General features: G+C 45.9%; 1 protein-coding gene across 1 annotated transcript; it reads right to left on the bottom strand.

Annotated features, from left to right (window-relative positions):
* Window positions 1-1,788: 1,788 nt before the first annotated feature.
* On the bottom strand, window positions 1,789-18,348 carry NANOGNB (NANOG neighbor homeobox). The gene is given in 5 exon segments (XM_073020306.1): window positions 1,789-1,872; window positions 1,996-2,325; window positions 11,310-11,339; window positions 11,342-11,401; window positions 18,322-18,348. Coding segments are annotated over 5 exon segments (531 nt in total).
* Between the last annotated feature and the right edge of the window lie 220 nt (window positions 18,349-18,568).

Genomic DNA, 18,568 nt, shown 5'->3' with positions numbered 1-18,568 from the left:
TGGCCAGGATGGTCTTGATCTCTTGACCTCATGATCCATCCCCCATCGGCCTCCCAAAGTGCTGGGATTACAGACCTGAGCCACCACGCCCGGCTTTTTTTTTTTTTTTTTTTTTTTTTTTTTTTGAGACTGAGTCTCACTCTGTTGCCCAGGCTAGAGTGCAGTGGTGCAATCTCAGCTCACTGCAACCTCCGCCTTCTGGATTCAGGTGATTCTCCTGCCTCAGCATCCCGAGTAGTTGCGACTACAGGTGTGAGCCAGCATGCCCGGCTAATTTTTGTATTTTCAGTAGAGGCGGGGTTTCACCATGTTGGCCAGGCTGGCCTTGAACTCCTGGCCTCATGCCTCGGCCTCCCAAAGTGCTGGGATTACAGTCAGGAGCCACTGTGCCTGGCCTCTGATTTTTAAAAAACTGAAGTTTACCAACCACACTGGTATAGGAGTATTTGGATACTCACAAAAGGCTAACATTGTTGACAGGTGTGCAAAAGGACAAATGGGCAACACAATGGAGGGAATCGAGGGTGTTGGTGAGATAATGATTCAGGTTATTAATCACCTAGTCCAGACTTTAGAGAACTGAATGAGGCCAGAAGGGTCCTACTAGATCAGAACAAACGGTGGTATCAAAGCCTAAACTCTCTATAAGGTGGCACTGAAGTATGAAATAGCCAAAATAACAGAGAAAAGTTAGGGAAGGGAATTTTGGCATTGGAGATTTCTGGTGGGAGATATACCAGATAACAAGGTCTAGATGTTGGCTGTAAAGGGGTGAAGGTCAGTGAGCCTCACAAAGTTCAAGAACTCTAAGACTTAGGTGGATGTCAGACGGTTTCTCATATGAATTATGAAAGCCATTTCAATATCAAAATCTTTAATGAAATCTAGGGAGTGACCAGGGTAGTGGCAGATAATTATGATCTGAAGTTCCTTTATCAATCATTTTCCATACTCTTATTTGACCTCTAACTTATTATATCTGTCATTCTCATGTCCATTGGTGTCATCTTCTTGTCTTCACTTCCCTCTTTGTCCCATTTATCAAATTGCTCTTGAAAGACTCTAAGTGGGCCAGGCGCGGTGGCTCACGCCCGCAATCCCAGCACTTTGGGAGGCCAAGGCAGGTGCATCACCTGAGGTCGGGAGTGCGAGACCAGCCTGGCCAACATGGAGAAACCCTGTCTCTACTAAAAATACAAAAGTAGCCGGGCATGGTGGCGCATGCCTGTAATCCCAGCTACTTGCAAGGCTGAGGCAGGAGAATGGCTTGAACCTGGGAGGCAGAGGTGTGGTGAGCCGAGATGGCGCCATTGCACTCCAGCCTGGGTAACAGGAGCGAAACTCCATCTCTAAAAAAAGAAAAGAAAAGAAAAGAAAAAAGTTGGCCAGGCACAGTGGCTCATGCCTGTAATCCCAGCACTTAGGGAGGCCGAGGCAGGCGGATCACGAGGTCATTAGTTCAAGACCAGCCTGACCAACATGGTGAAACCCTATCTCTACTAAAAATACAAAATTAGCTAGGCGTGGTGGCGCATGCCTGTAATCCCAGCTACTTTAGAGGCTGAGGCAGGAGAATGGCTTGAACCTGGGAGGCGGAGGGTGTGGTGAGCCGAGATGGTGCCATTGCACTCCAGCCTGGGTAACAGGAGCGAAACTCCATCTCTAAAAAAAGAAAAGAAGAAAAAAAGAAAAAGTTTATGGGCATACCCAATAATGATGGAAACGCAAACCATCTCCGGAAGTCAATCTATTCCCTCTACTTCCTTTTATTTTACAAGAAACACGTTCTTACCTCGTATGTTTTTTCTTATGCTTTCTCTTGGACATTTCTTTATTATATTTCTTTCTCTTTTTACAAAACCATTGACTTATCTGCAAAAAATGAGGTGTGAGAGGTGATTAATACAGTAATAAAAATATCGGTCTATGTGAGTAATAGCACCATACAAGTGACTCTGTCTATCAATGAAGAAGTGTCTATTAATGTCGTCATACCTGTTTATGTGTCATGTCAAATTCAAACGAGAGTGAGAGACTCTCTTGTATTGTGGGGCACCTGTTTAACTTAAACTTTGCCCAGAGAGTGTCCATGAGGGATTTGCTGACTAATCGTTTCTCGGGATACTGTTTGTGTTTCTCATTTTCCCTTTTCCTTTTTTCCTGTTCATCTTCCAGCTCCTTCTCATTTTCTTCTTTTTCTCGTTCTCTCTTTCTGCCTGCTTCTCTTCCTCCTTCTCTCCATTTCTGCTTTCCGTTTTGTTCATCTTCACTGTAATTTCCAGTTGATTGTTCTGGATTTTGATCCTAAGACATAGCTGGTCGTTTCTGTATAAAAAAACCTGTGGAATAAAATAAAGCTGCAGCCAAATTTGACTTTCAGAGCATAGTCAACAATCTTCCATGTGAGACTATGTTTGATTTTTCTAAGTTAGCAATGTTGTACATTGGTGAAAAACACAGAGCAAGGAAAAAGTGAATTTGAGGCCAGGTGCGGTGGCTTACGCCTGTAATCCCAGCACTTTGGGAGGCTGAGGCGGGCGGATCACGATGTCGGGAGATTGAGACCATCTTGGCCAAAATGGTGAAAACCCATCTCTACTAAAAATACAAAAACTAGCTGGGCATGGTGGCATGCGCCTGTAGTCCCAGCTACTCGGGGGGCTGAGGCAGCAGAATCGCTTTAACCCGGGAGGCGGTGTCTCATGCCTGTAATCCCAGCACTTTGGGAGGCTGAGGCGGGTGGATCACAAAGTCAGGAGATCGAGACCAGCCTGGTTAATATGGTGAAACCCCGTCTCTACTAAAAATACAAAAATTAGCTGGGCGTGATGGCGTGTACCTGTAGTCCCAGTTACTTGGGAGGCTGAGGCAAGAGAATTGTTTGAACCAAGGAGGCAGAGGTTGCAGTGAGCTGAGATTGTGCCACTGCACTCCAGCCTGGCGACAGAGCAAGACCCCATCTCAAAAAAAAAAATTAGCCAGGCATGGTGGAAGGCACCTGTAATCCCAGCTACTTGGGAGGCTGAGGCAGGAGAATTGCTTGAACCTGGTGGGTGGAGGTTGCAGTGAGCCAAGATTGTGCCATTGCTCTCCAGCCTGGGCAACAGAGCCAGACTGTCTCAAAAAAAAAAAAAAAAAAAAAAGAAGATGAAATTCACTGTAGGGAATTGGCTTATGCAATCTTGGAACTGTCTTGGCAAGTCGAAAAAGATGGCTGGAACCCTTCAGTGTGAAATGAAGCTGCTCTGCCTAGGCAGAATTTCCTCTTAAAGCCTTAACTGATTGCATTAGGCTTTCTCAAATTATAATCCCTTTTACTCAAAGACAATTAATACGGATTTTAATCACATCTAAAAATGCCAGTAGCAAGGCCTGGCGTGGTGATGGCTCATGCCTGTAATCCCAGCCCCGCCACTGCACTCCAGCCTGGGTAACACAGCAAGACTCTGTCTCAAAAGAAAATAAATAAATAAATATGCCAGTAGCATACCTAGTGTTTGATTGAATAACTGGGGTCTATCGCCTACCCAAGTTGCCACATTAAAGACCACTGATACTCAAACCAGATGGATATCCCCCGAAAAAAACTATAGATTAATGTCCCTTATGAATATGGAGGCAAAAACTTCAACGAAATGCTAGCAATCCAAAATCCAGCAACATAGGAAAAGGATTATGCACCATAACCAAGTAGGATTTATTCTAGAAATGTGTGATTAGTTCAAAATAGGAAAATCAATGTAATACATCATATGAATAGAATAAAGGAAAAAAAATGCAATCATCTCAATAGAGGCAGAAAAGACTGTTCCTCTAAAATTTAAACAGTTACCATATGACACAGCAATTGCACCCTTTAAACAAAATGTATTATATCCATACAGTACACTATCAGTCACAAAAAAGAAATAAAATACTGATTCATGCTCAACATGGATGAAAATCAAAAACAAGCTAAGTGGGGCCCGGGTGTGGGGACTCATGCCTGTAATCCCAGCACTTTGGGAGGCCGAGGCGGGTGGATTGCTTGAGCCCAGGAGTTCGAAACCAGCCTGGGCAACATAGTGAGCTCTCTTCCCCTCAAAAAATAAAAAAATGAGGTGAGAGGATAACTTGAGCCCAGGAGGTTGAGGCTACAGTGAGTCCTGATCACAACACTGCACTCCCACCTAGGTGACAGAGCAAGACCCTGCCACACTGGAAAAAAAAAAAAAAAAAAAAAGAAAAAGGAAAACAAATTAAATGAAAGAAGTCAAAATGCAAAAAGTCATATATTGTATGATTCTGCTTATATAAAATGTCCAGCATAGGCAAATCTATAGAGACAGAAAGTAAATTAGTGATTATCAGAGATTAGGGTGGGATAAAATTCGGAGTGTCTGTTAATTGTTATAAACTTTCTTTAAAAAAAATAATTTATGTATTTTTAAGAGACGGCGGTGGGTGAGGTGGTGTGGCAGTAAACTGTGCTGTCGTTGGTCTCGAAATCGTCAGCTTGAGTGATCTGTCTGCCTTGGCATTCCAAAGTGCTGGGATTACAGGCGTGAGCCACCGCACCAGGCCACAAGTTTTCTTTTGTTAAAGGAAAAAAAATTCCCTCTTGTAACCCACACCCTTCTATTGCTACCACTCCTCTTCTCAATTTCTTTTACAGAATGTGATCAAGTGTAAGAAGATTTTAAAGAGTTCTCTGTGTTCTTTGCCTGTTGGTGATTTTTCTCCCCTCATTCTCTCTTGAATATTCTCCAATCAGGCTTTCACATCCACTTCCACACATTCCTCTTCAGAGTCAGACATTAATGACCTTGACATTGCAAAAAATTAAAATGGCCACCAGGCACAGTGGTTCCTGCCTGTAATCCCAGCATTTTGGTAGGCCAAGGCAGGTGAATCACCTGAGGCCAGGAGTTTGAGACCAGCTTGGCCAACATGGCGAAATCCTGTCTCTACTAAAAATACAAAAATTAACTAGGCTTGGTGGCGCACGCCTGTAGTCCCAGCTACGTGAGAGGTTGAGGCAGGAGAATCGCTTGAACCCGGGAGGCGAAAGTTGCAGTGAGCCGAGATCGCCCCACTGTGCTCCAGCCTGGGCAACAGAGCAAGACTCAGTCTCAAAACAAACAAACAACAACAAAACAAAGGCCAGGCGTGGAGGGTCACTTCTGTAATCGCAGCACTTTGGGAGGCCGAAGTGGGAGGACCACTTGAGGTCAGGAGTTCAGGACCAGCCTAGCCAACATGGTAAAACCCTGTCTCTACTAAAAATACAAACATACAAAAAGTTAGTCAGATGTGCTCTTTTGAACCCCAGGAGGGGGATGTCGCAGTTAGTCGAGATTATGCCACTGCACTCCAGCCTGGGCAACAGAACAAGACTGTGACTCAAGAAAAAAACACAAAAAAAAGAACAAAAAAAGAGAGAAATCAAATGGCCAATTTCCAATTCCCATTTTCTTCTAAGGGTATCATGGTGGTGGGATAGTGGGTTTGTTTTGTTTTGTTTGTTTGTTTTGTTTTGTTTCTTTGAGACAGAGTCTCACTCTGAAGTCCAGACTGGAGTGCAGTGGCTCAATCTCAGCTCACCACAACCTCTGCCTTCTGGGCTCAAAGGATTCTCTTGCCTCAGCCTCCTGAATAGCTGGGACTACAGGCGTGCCTCACCAAGCCCGGCTAATTGTTATATTTTTGGTGGAGACGGGGTTTCATCATCTTGGCCAGGATGGTCAACTCCTGAGCTCAAGCAATCTGCCCCCCTTGGCCTCCCAAAGTGCTGAGATTTCAGGTGTGAGCCACTGTGCCCGGCCTGTCCCCATCTTACTTACTTGAAGGATCAGGGGCTTCTGAAGTATCAGGATCTCTCTCCACAGGGAAAAAGTTTCTTCTCCCACTTCCTGAGCACCATCCTTTCCTGGGGCTTGCTCAAAGTCAACAGCTGCTCTTTCAAAGTTTTCTTTGTTGCTCCTCTTTCCGCTACTGCTTTCTGACCCTATGCTTTTTCAAGCACATTCAAGGTTAAATCCCTTCACCTCTTAGCTCCTTTACATGTAGCTCTAATCCAGGTCATCCAATCTCACGGTTTTTAATACTGCCCAAAAGGGAGATTACTTTCAAATGTTTATTTCCAGGCTTGTCTGTCAAACTCCTGATTCAGTATCTCTGCTTGGATGTCTAATAAGTTATGTGAATTGAACTTAAAATTCCCAAACTCAGTTTATTCCCTTCAAACGCTGATCCACTCTCAGGCCTCTCGGTCTTAGTAAAGCCGACTCCATCTGCCCAGCGTTTTGAGTCAAAAACCTTGGTTCTGTCTTCGACTTCTTCCCTTTCTCATAGCTCAACTGAATCTGTCAGAAAATCTTGCTTTTCTTTCTTTAAAATATATCCAGACAACTGCCACTTCTTACCATCATCATCTCTCAACTGATATGTTTATCTCATAACTCAATCTGCTTCTGTTTTCGTCCATCCCACCCCAAAATTTATTTCCAACATAGCAGAAAGAGTGGTCCTTGAAAAATGTAAATCAGGGCCAGGTGTGGTGGCTCACACCTGTAATCCCCAAATTTTGGGAGGCCGAGGCGAGTGGATCACGTAAGGTCAGAAGTTCGAGACCACCCTGGCCAACATGGTGAAACCTTGTCTTTACTATAAATACAAAAATTAGCTGGGCGTGGTGGCAAACGCTTATAATCCCAGCTACTCGGAAGGCTAAGGTAGGATAATCCCTTGAAACCGGGCGGTGGAGGCTGCAGTGAACTGAGATCATGCCACTGTACTCCAGCCTGGGTGATAGAATGACCCTGCATCTCAAAAAAAAAAAAAAAAAAAAAGGCCAGATGTGGTGGCTCATGCCTATAATCCCAGTACTTTGGGAGGCTGAGGCAGGCTGATCACCTGAGGTCAGGAGTTTGAGAACAGCCTGGCCAACATGGTGAAACTCTGTCTCCACCATAAATACAAAAATTAGCTGGACGTGGTGACGCATGCCTGTAATCCCAGCTACCCAGGAAGCTGAGGCAGGAGAATCGCTTGAACTTGGGAGGCGGAGGTTTCGGTGAGCCGAGATCACGTCACTGCACTCCACCCTGGGTGACAAGAGCAAAACTCCGTCTTGAAAAAAAAAAGAAAAGGTGCCTGGAGCGGCGGCTCATGCCTGTAATCTGAAATCTGAGCACTTTGGGAGTCTGAGGCGGGCAGATTACCTGAAGTCAGAAGTTCGAGACCAGCCTGACCAACATGGTGAAACCTCATCTCTACTAAAAATACAGAAGTTAGCTGGGCGTGGTGGTGTGAGCCTTGTAGTCCCAGCTTCTTGGGAGGCTGAGGAATGAGAATCACTTCAACCCGGGGGCAGAGGTTGCAGTGAGCTATGAGCTGACATTACGTCACTGCACACCAGCTTGGGCAATAGTAAGACTCTGTCTCCAAAGAAAAAAGAAAAAAATGTAGGCTGGGTCCAGTGGCTCACGCCTGTAATCCCAGCACTTTGGGACGCCGAGGTGGGCAGATCACAAGGTCAGGAGATTGAGACCATTCAGGCCAACATGGTGAAATCCCGTCTGTACTAAAAATACAAAAATTAGCTGAGCGTGGTGGCGTGTGCCTGTAGTCCCAGCTACTAGGGAGGCTGAGGCAAGAGAATTGCTTGAACCCGCAGGCAGAAGTTGCAGTGAGCCGAGATCACGCCCCCACCATTACATTGCAGCCTGGCGACAGAGAGAGACTCTATCTAAAAAGAAAAAAAAAAAAAAGGAAAAATCGTAAATCAGATCATCAGATCATAGCATTCTCTGGCTGGAAATTTGAATGGCTTCCTCCCTCAACGTAAAAGCTGAGGACCTCACAAGGGTTTAAAATGTCCTGTAGGATTTGGTCCCCTGCCACCATTTTTTTTTTTTTTTCTTTTTTTGAGACGGGGTTTCACTCATGTTGCCCAGGCTGGAGTGCAACGGCACGATCCCAACTCACCATAACCTCTGCTTCCCGGGTTCAAGCAATTCTCCTGCCTCATCCTCCAGAGTAACTGGGATTACAGGCATGGGCCACCACATCCGTCTAATTTTGTATTTTTACTAGAGATGGGAGTCTCTCCATGTTGGCCAGGCTAGTCTCGAACTCCCAACCTCAGATGATTGCCTGCCTCGGCCTCCCAAAATGTTGGGATTACAGGTGTGAGCCACTGTACCTGGCACCCTTGCCACCTTTCTGACTTCTACCAGTGCTTCCCTTCATTCAACAGTGCCCCATCCCCTAGCTTTTCAGTAAACAAGCCAAGCCTGGTCCCAGCTTAAGCCTTTGCATTTGCTATTTGCTCTGCCAAAAAAACTCTTCCTCCAAATAAAATCATTTTATCCCTTCCCTTCTTCAGGTTACTCTTCAAAGCTACTCATCCTCAAGGCCTTCGTAGAATTCTGTATTCAGAAAGCAAGCACCCTTTCTCCCACACTCCTTGTTCCCATTCTCTGATTAGTTTTTCTCTATATTACTCACACCATCTTCCATACCATATGTTACTTGTTTTTTCTTCTGTTTGCCTCTCTACAAAGATGAGCAGATGAGCTTGTTGGCTGGGCACGGTAGCTCATGCCTGTAATTCTAGCACTTTGAGAGGTCAAGGTGGGCGGATCACAAGGTCTGGAGTTTGAGACCATCCTGGCAAACATGGTGAAACCCCGTCTCTACTAAAAAATACAAAAAATGAGCCGGGTGTAGTGGCATGCACTGGTAGTCATAGCTACTCGGGAGGCTGAGGCAGGAGAATTGCCTGAACCCTGGAGGCGGAGGCTGCAGTGAGCCGAGATCGCGTCACTGAACTCCAGCCTGGTGACACAGCAAGACTCCATCTCAAAAAAAAAAAAAAAAAGAAGAAGAAGAAAGATGAGCTTATTGAATGCAGAGCTTTTAGTTTTATTTGGTTCTCCATGCTCAGTAACAAGAACACATAGTAGGTGTTCAACATTTGTTGAATGAGCAAGTAAGTAGAATACTGAAAAGATATTGCGAGGAGATGACAACAGCAATTATTTCTGGGAAGGGAACATAATAGGAGTAAAGGACAACCCTTTTTTTTTTTTTTTTGAGGCAGAGTTTCGCTCTTGTTGCACAAGCTGAAGTGCAATGTCGCGATCTCGCCTCCCTGCAACCTCCGCCTCCTAGATTCAAGGCATTCTCCTGCCTCAGCCTCTCGAGTAGCTGGCATTACAGGCCCGTGCCACAAGGCCCTGGCTAATTTTTTGTATTTTTTAGTAGAAATGGGGTTTCATCGTGTTAGCCAGGCTGGTCTCGAACTCCTGACCTCAGGTGATCTGCCTGCCTTGACCTCCCAAAATGCTGGGATTACAGGCATGAGCCACCTCACCCGGTAAGGACAACTTTACTTTTCCATTTTACATTTCAATGTTGTTATTCAGTATATATGTGAGCCATGGCCGGAGATGAGGCTTGAGTCAGTATTTAACGAGACAGTTATGGCTTCTGAATTTAAGGCCAAGGGTAAAATAGAAGCTACCAGAGAGTTGTGTTAATCTGTGTTGTGATCAGGTAAGCCTTAAATTGGAGACTTGACTAAAGCTGTTCGATACTGGAAACCATACAGGAGGCTGAAGGATTTTCCAAATCAGACTAAAGATTTTGTACTAAATACTTCAGACCCCGGGCACGGTGGCTCACACCTGTAATCCCAGCACTTTGGGAGGCTGAGGCGGGTGGATCACGTAAGGTCAGGAGTTTGAGACCAGCCTGGCCAACATGGTGAAATTCGTCTCTATTAAAAATACAAAAATTAGGCCGGGCGCGGTGGCTCAAGCCTGTAATTCCAGCACTTTGGGAGGCCAAGACGGGCGGATCACGAGGTCAGGAGATCGAGACCATCCTGGCGAACACGGTGAAACCCCGTCTCTACTAAAAATACAAAAAACTAGCCGGGCGAGGTGGCGGGCGCCTGTAGTCCCAGCTACTCCGGAGGCTGAGGCAGGAGAATGGCGTAAACCCGGGAGGCGGAGCTTGCAGTGAGCTGAGATCCGGCCACTGCACTCCAGCCTGGGCGACAGAGCCAGACTCCGTCTCAAAAAAAAAAAAAAAAAAAAAAAAAAAAAAAAAAAAAATTAGCCAGGTGTGGTGGCACGCACTTATAATTCCAGCTACTAGGGAGGCTGAGGCAGGAGAATCACTTGAACCCATTAGGCGGAGATTGTGGTGAGCTGAGATTGCACCATTGCACTCCAGCCTGGGCGACAAGAGCAAAAACACCGTTTCAAAACAAACAAAAAATTTAAGACCATTGGACACTATTGAAGGGTTGTAAGTGATGAAACAAACTTTAGAGTGGAGAATGCATTGCATTGAGGAGATTTAAAGACCAATTAGTTCTTGGTAGGGAGGTTACAGAGATGACTGACCAGATAAGGTAGATGTCATCCATCTCTCGGATGTGGCCCACAAATAGGAGCACCCAGTGGTAATTCACAAAAGGAAATCCACAAAAAGACCATATTTCCTGACATCTATTTTTGGAGCCATGAAAAAAAAATTTCAAATAGCCATATGAAAAATGTTCAATTTACATGTTGCAGAGTGTCTGAAATAGTGAGATATACTGATAAGAAAATGCTTTCCAAAATACAGTGGAGAGACAGGGAAAAAAAAAAAAAAATGTAGGGCTGGGTGTGGTGGCTCATGCCTGTAATCCTAGCACTTTGGGAGGTCAAGGTGGGCAGATCATTTAAGGTCAGAAGTTCAAGACCAGCCTGGCCAACATGGTAAAACTCCATCTCTACTAAAAATACAAAACTTAGCTTGTGTGGTGGTACATGCTTGTAATCCCAGCTACTTGGAGGCTGAGGCAGGAGAATCTCTTGAACCTGAGAGGCAGAGGTTGCAGTGAGCCAAGGTAGAGCCACTGCATTCCAGCCAGGCACAGAGAGTGAGACTCCGTCTTAAAAACAAATAAATAAATAAATATTTTATGAAAATGCTACTTGGTCAGGTGAGGTGTCTCACACCTGTAATCCTAGCATTTTGGGAGGCCAAGGCATAAGAATTATTTGAACTCAGGAGTTCAAGAACAGCCTGGGCATCACAGTGAAACCCCTGACTCCATTATTATTATTATTTATTTATTTATTTTTAAGACGAAGTCTCCTTTCTTGTCCCCCAGGCTGGAGTGCAATGGCGCGATCTTTGCTCACTGCAACCTCCGCTTCCCAGGTTCAAGCGATTCTCCTGCCTCAGCCTCCTGAATAGCTGGGATTACAGGCACCTGCTACCACACCTGGGTAATTTTTGTATTTTTAGTAGAGACAGGGTTTCACCATGTTGGCCAGGCTGGTCTCGAATTCCTGACATCAGGTGATCTGCCTGCCTTGGCCTCCCAAAGTGCTGGGATTATAGGCGTGAGCCACCGCTGCCCGGCCCATTATTTATTTATTTATGAGACAGAGTCTCACTCTGTCACCCAGGCTGGAGTGCAGTGGCATGATCTCGGCTCACTGCAACCTTCACCTTCCGGGTTCAAGTGATTCTCCTCCCTCACTCTTCCGAGTAGCTGGGACTACTGGTACGCGCAAACACACCCACCTAATTTTTGTATTTTTAGTAAAGACAGGTTTCTCCATGTTGCCCAGGCTGGTCTTGAACTCCTGACCTCAAGTGATCCACCCGCCTCGGCCTCCCAAAGTGATGGGATTACAGGCATGAGCCACCAGGGCCAGCTGACTCCATTATTTACATTAAATTATTTTAAATAATTTTTTTTTTTTTTGAGACAGTCTCACTCTGTCGCCCAGGCTGGAGTACAGTGGCATGATCTCGGGTCACTGCAGCCTCTGCCTCCCAGGTTCAAGTGATTCTCCTGCCTCAGCCTCCTGAGTAGCTGGGATTACAGGTGTGCACCACTATGCCTGGCTAATTTTTGTATTTTTAGTAGAGATGGGGTTTTCACCATGTTGGTCAGGCTGGTCTCGAATTCCTGACATTGTGATTCACCCACCTCGACCTCTTTTTTCTTTTGTTTTTGTTTTTTCATTTTTTTTTTTTTTTGAGATAGAGTCTCCCTCTGTCGCCCAGGCTGGAGTGCAGTGTCATGATCTCGGCTCACTGCAAGCTCCGCCTCTCGGGTTCATGCCATTCTCCTGCCTCAGCCTCCCGAGTAGCTGGGACTACAGGTGCCCGCCACCACGCCTTGCTAATTTCTTTTTGTATTTTTTTTTTTTTTTTTTTGAGACGGAGTCTCGCTCTGTATCCCGGGCTGGACTGCAGTGGCCGGATCTCAGCTCACTGCAAGCTCCGCCTCCCGGGTTTACGCCATTCTCCTGCCTCAGCCTCCGGAGTAGCTGGGACTACAGGCGCCCGCCACCTCGCCCGGCTAGTTTTTTGTATTTTTAGTAGAGACGGGGTTTCACCGTGTTAGCCAGGATGGTCTTGATCTCCTGACCTCGTGATCCGCCCGTCTCGGCCTCCCAAAGTGCTGGGATTACAGGCTTGAGCCACCGCGCCCGGCCTTTTTGTATTTTTAGTAGGGATGGGGTTTCACCGTGTTAGCCAGGATGGTCTTGATCTCTTGACCTCGTGATCTGCCTGCCTTGGCCTCCCAAGGTGCTGGGATTACAGGCATGAGCCACCACGCCCAGCCCTCAACCTCTCGAAGTGGTGGGATTACAGGCGTGAACCACCATGCACAGGCTCTTTTAAATACATTTATTATTTATTTATTATTATTATTTTTGAGACAGAATCTCGACTGTCACCCAGGCTGGAATGCAGTGGCACAATCTCGGCTCACTGCAACCTCCGCCTCCCAGTTTCAAGTGATTCTCCTACCTCAGCCTCCAAGTAGCTGGCATTACAAGCAAGTGCCACTACACCCAGCTAATTTTTGTATTTTTAGGAGATGGGGTTTCTCCATGTTGGCCAGGCTGATTTGGAACTCCTGAGCTCAAGCGATCTGCCTGCCTTGGCCTCCCAAAGTATTGGGATTATAGGTATGAACCATCATGCCCGGCCTCCGACTATGCTCTTACGTGGTCACACAACCAGCCTCACACTCTGGTAGAAGAAGGGGTCGCCATTTTGTTAACCTCAGCTAAGAGAAGAGAATTTTAAAGAATCACTGAAGACTGAGTGCGGTGGCTCACGTCTATAATCCCAGCACTTTGGGAGGCTGAGGCGGGCGGATCACTTGAAGCCTGGAGTTCGAGACCAGCCTGGCCAACATGGTGGAACCGTATCTCTACTAAAAATACAAAAATTAGCAGGGCGTGGTGGCACACCCCTGTAATCCCAGCTACTCAGGAGGCTGAGGCAGGAGAATTGCTTGAATCTGTGAGGCAAAGGTTGCAGTGAGCCGATATCACCCCACAGTACTCCAGCCTGGGTGACAGAGCAAGACTCTGTCTCAAAAAAAAAAAATAGGTGGGGCACGGTGACTCAAGCCTGTAATCCCAGCACTTTGGGAGGCCGAGACGGGCGGATCACGAGGTCAAGAGATCAAGACCATCCTGGCTAACACGGTGAAACCCTGTCTCTACTAAAAAAAAATACAAAAAACTAGCCGGGCGAGGTGGCGGGCACCTGTAGTCCCAGCTACTCGGGAGGCTGAGGCAGGAGAATGGCGTAAACCCGGGAGGTGGAGCTTGCAGTGAGCTGAGATCCGGCCACTGTGCTCCAGCCTGGGCCGTGACAGAGCGAGACTCTCTCTAAAAAAAAAATAATAATAAAAATAAATAAATAAATAAAATAAAAAATAAAATAAAAATCACTCAAAGTTTGACTTTTGTGTTTAGGGATACCTAGGATCTGACACCTGACTCAAGCATGACAGTGTCAAAAGGTGAGAGGCTGTCAGGAGCTGTCCACGGTGGCTGAATGTGGACAAGAGGTCTCTGGTGGTCATGGTTTCGCTGGTAGTCCGCTCAGATGCAGGTAAACTAGGGGAGTAAACATTTGATAGGGGTTGCTTTTGAGCTGTCCTGGGCACATAGAATTGCTGCCTATGGCCTTACAGGTCTTGCATCCTAGCAGCTCCTCTTGAAAGGAACACGGATGGCCGGGCGTGGTGGCTCACACCTGTAATCCCAGCACTTTGGGAGGCCGAGGCGGGCGGATCACCAGGTCAGGAGATCAAGACCATCCTGGCTAACACGGTGAAACCCCGTCTCTACTAAAAAATACAAAAAAAAATTAGCCAGGTGTGATGATTGCACCACTGCACTCCAGGCTGGGTGACACAGTGAGATTCTGTCTTAAGAAAAAAAAAAGCAACAGAGAGGTCTGGGCTTGGTGGCTCACACCTGTAATCTCAACACTTTGGGAGGCTGAGGTGGGTGGATCACCTGAGATCAGGAGTTTGAGACCAGCCTGGCTAACATGGTGAAACCCCCATCTCTACTAAAAATACAAAAAAATTAGCCGGGCGTGGTGGCGGGCACCTGTAGTCCCAGCTACTCAGGAGGCTGAGGCAGAAGAATGGCGTGAACCCAGGAGGCAGAGCTTGCAGTGAGCCGAGATGGCACCACTGTGCCCCAGCATGGGCATAAAAGCGAGACTCTGTCTCAAAAAAAAAAAAAAAAAAAAAAAAAAAGCAACAGAGAAGGCGGGGCTCGGTGACTCATGCCTGTAATCCCAGCTACTTAGGAGACTGAGGCAGGAGAATGGCTTGAACCTGGGAGGCAGAGGTTGCAGTGAGCAGAGATCATGCCATTGCACTCCAGCCTGGGTAACAAAAGGGAAACTCCATCCCCCTCAAAAAAAGAGAGCAAGATCCTCCTGCCTTGGCCTCCCAAAGTGCTAGGATTACAGGCATGAGCCACTGTGTCTGTCCGAGAATGGATTTTTAAATACCTAAATAAAAGGTAATTATTTGTTAGTAAGCAAGAGAGACTGGAAAGGCTCTGGGATCTGCTTGAGATTTCCTCTGGGGTCAGGACAAAGCAAGTCAACAGAACAGGTTAAAGGGACAGTTATCAACAGAGAATAACCTGCTCCTGTTCTAACCCTTCCAAGTCCACCTTATCCAAAAGCAGTTAGGCTCTGATGGCTATTTTATTCCCTAGCAGATGCATCTTATGAAAATAGAGATTTAACCCTTGGCAGAGAGTATGGAGCAGAGGCTAGAGAAGGCTTAGACTAGTAAGAACTGAAATGGACATTTCAGGCCTATGATGATAGCTACATCACATATTCCCCCATTTTATGTATAAAGCAGCCGACACTTTGAGAGGGTAAGTGACATGCCTTAGGTACACAGCTTAGAAAGTGGCACAAACTAAAAAGGAACAAAGCTATTTGGTTTCAAATCTCAAACATAAAAAGGACCTGACCCAGAGGTGACTCATCCCGTGAAGAAGGTGGTCCTTAGGATGCAGGTAAATAAAATGCACTGAAAATAGATCAGTTCTGCAGGGTGAAGTGGTTTCATCTGTCTGTGCAGAACCAACCATACAAACAAATGGAGAAAATGGAGTGTAGCTTTCATTCTTGTGAGTTTGACTTTTGCAGGAATAGTGATTGAGATTGCAAGGGACCTTAGTTTGTGTGTGTATGTGATGTGGGGGGTGTGTGTTCAGGATCTGGATTTTCTAGAAATCAGACCCTGTCGGCCAGGCACGGTGCCTCACACCTGTAATCCACTCTGGGAAGCTGAGGCGGGCAGATCATCTGAGGTCAGGAGTTCGAGACCAGCCTGACCAACATGGTGAAACCCCATCTCTACTAAAAATACTGGGCATAGTGGCGAATGCCTGTAATCCCAGCTACTTGGGAGTGGGAGTCAGGAGAATCACTTGAACCCGGGAGGTGGGGTTGCAGTGAGCCGAGATTGCACCATTGCACTCCAGCCTGGGCAACAAGAGTGAAACTCTGTCTCAAAAAATAAATAAATAAATAAATAAATAAACATTATCTAACGCTTAAACTAATCCTATGAGACAGAAATTATTCAAGTCCTCATTTTATAAATGAGGAAGCTGAGGTTTACAAGACCAGTGCCCTAACCCCTGAGCTATGGAACCAGCTGCAAAGCTGAAGTTCAGAGCAGGGCAGTAACTTGTAGATCACAGCTTAGTTAAGTGGCAGAGCCTGGAGAGGAAGAAAGGCTGTCTGATTACAAATCTCAAAAGTAAGAAAAGATGTCATCCAGGGAAATGAGAAGGATTGTCCTGGAGGATTTGAGAATCACGTGTGGTATTTCTGTTCTGATCTACCTAGCTGTTTGAGAATAGTAACCATCTATACTTAATAGAAGGCTTTACATTTCCAAAGTGAAAAAGAACAACAGTACAAGTAAGTGACGAAAGAAGGCGCATCTGGGGGCCGGGCGCAGTGGCTCATGCCTGTAATCACAGCACTTTGGGAGGCTGAGGTGGCCGGATCACCTGAGGTCAGGAGTTCAAGACCAGCCTGGCCAACATGGTGAAACCCTGTCTCTATGAAAAATACAAAAATTAGCCGAGCATTGTGTGTCATGGCATGCACCTGTAATCTCAGGTACTAGGGAGGCTGGGCCTGGAGAAACACTTGAACACGGGAGGCAGAGTTTGCAGTCAGCCAAAATCACGCCACTGCATTCCAGCCTGGGCGACAGAGCAAGACTCCTTCTAAAAAAAGAAAGAAAGAAAGAAGGCGCATCTGAATCTTTCCAGCCACAGGGCAAATCCTGCCAAAATGCAGATAAATAAACCCCCTGAAGTCTCTGTACAACACATTTATTCAAACCTGCTTTGAATAATTTGACAAATCTGCTTAACAATGACCTGATTAAGGGGTAGACACAAAAAGGAGGTGGCACAGTGATTTTCTAGTACATTTTTCTTCTTAGGAATGCTCCTTATAGCTATTCTATTGGAGAGGAACATCCATAAAGAATTATTGAAATGGCAAAACCCTATATCCTCTGGAAAGCATTCTATCCGCCTTTCCCCTTCCCCCTCCCTGCCAGTGGCTCTCAGACTTTAGTATGCATAATAATCCCCAGGAAGGTTTGTTGAAATCAGGTTCCTGGGTCCCACCCCAGAATTTCTGATTCAGTAATTCACACGCGGGGCTCAAAAATTTGCATGTCTGTGTAGGGGCGGAGAGGGTGTGATCCCTTTTCTCCTGATAGTAAGAGTCAGGTGGACACTCCAATAACAAAAGGCAGATTAACAAGAGAAAAGCATAACAAATTTATCTAGTCAAAGTTTTATTTGACAAAGGAGGCTTCAGAGTGGAAGATTGAAAGACTCAGGAAAAAAGTGTCTATTTTTATGCTTAGCTTCTCTGAAGAATGGACAGCTATGTAGAAATGTGACTGGACAAAAAGCGAATGACCTAATGGTAATAGACTGAGTGGGGAAACCCAGCAAAGCATTTTTTTTTTTTTTTTTTTTTTTGAGACAGAGTCTTGCTCTTGTCGCCCAGGCTGGAGTGCAGTGGGGTGATCTTGGCTCACTGCAACCTCTGCCTCCTGGTTCAAGCCATTCTTCTGCCTCAGCCTCCTGAGTAGCTGGGATTACAGGCACATGCCACCATGCCCGGCTTATTTTTGTGTTTTTAGTAGAGACGGGGTTTCACCATGTTGGCCAAGCTGGTCTCCAACTCCAGACCTCGTGATCTGCCCGCCTCACCCTCCCAAAGGGCTGGGATTACAGGCGTGAGCCACTGCACCCAGCTGACAATGTATTTTCACATGTGCTTGAGAAAATGTCCTGGTGTTCCAAATGCTGGCAGTTTCTAAATATGAAATACACATTTCCAGAGATCCATTTTGCAGAGAGGCATTCCCAGGGTTTTTTTTTTTTTTTTTTTTTTTTTTTTGTGACAGAGTTTTGCTCTTGTTGCCCAGGCTGGAGTGCAGTGGCACGGTCTCGGCCCACTGCAACCTCCTACTCCTGGGTTCAAGTGATTCTCTTGTCTCAGCCTCCCAGGTAGCTGGGATTACAGGCGCCCACCAGCATGTCGGCTAATTTTCGTATTTTTAGTAGAGATGGGTTTCACCATGTTGGTCAGGCTGGTCTCAAACTCCTGACCTCAGGCAATCCACCGGCCTTGGCTTCCCAAAGCGCTGGAATTACAGGTGTGAGCCACCGCGCCCAGTCTCCCAGTATTTTTATATCAAAGAATTTTAAAATGTTGTTTTTACTAAAGATGTAAACTTCCGCATAGAGAGTAACCTAATATCTGAAACTAACCAAAAAAAAAAAAAAAAAAGAAGAAGAAGAAGAAAGAAAGAAAGGAAAGAAGGAAGAGAGAGAGATAGGTTTTCAAAAAATACTCCTGTGCTGGAATTGCGAATTGTTCCTTGATAAAAGTCCTTGGTTGAAAGGCGCTCCTTTAGACCCTGAGACTCACCTGCTGGGGCAGCACTGAATCTTTCATTTCTGTCCCAGCCACAGATGGAATGCTCAGGTCAAGACCCCACTCCTACAGATGTGCCTGGGGCAGTCTCATTTTTAATTCCACGCCGGTCTTGATGCCTGTAAAAAGGTATATGATAATATAAACCTTATATCATATGTTTATCGCTAAGAAGACTAAAAGGAAAAACAAGATGTTCAGGATGGTTCTTTCTAAGTAATTTAATTGCAGGTGGTTTTTC

Source organism: Chlorocebus sabaeus, chromosome 11, assembly GCF_047675955.1.
Source record: "Chlorocebus sabaeus isolate Y175 chromosome 11, mChlSab1.0.hap1, whole genome shotgun sequence".
Lineage (NCBI taxonomy): Eukaryota > Metazoa > Chordata > Mammalia > Primates > Cercopithecidae > Chlorocebus > Chlorocebus sabaeus.
This window is presented reverse-complemented; position numbering and strand designations above follow the sequence as displayed.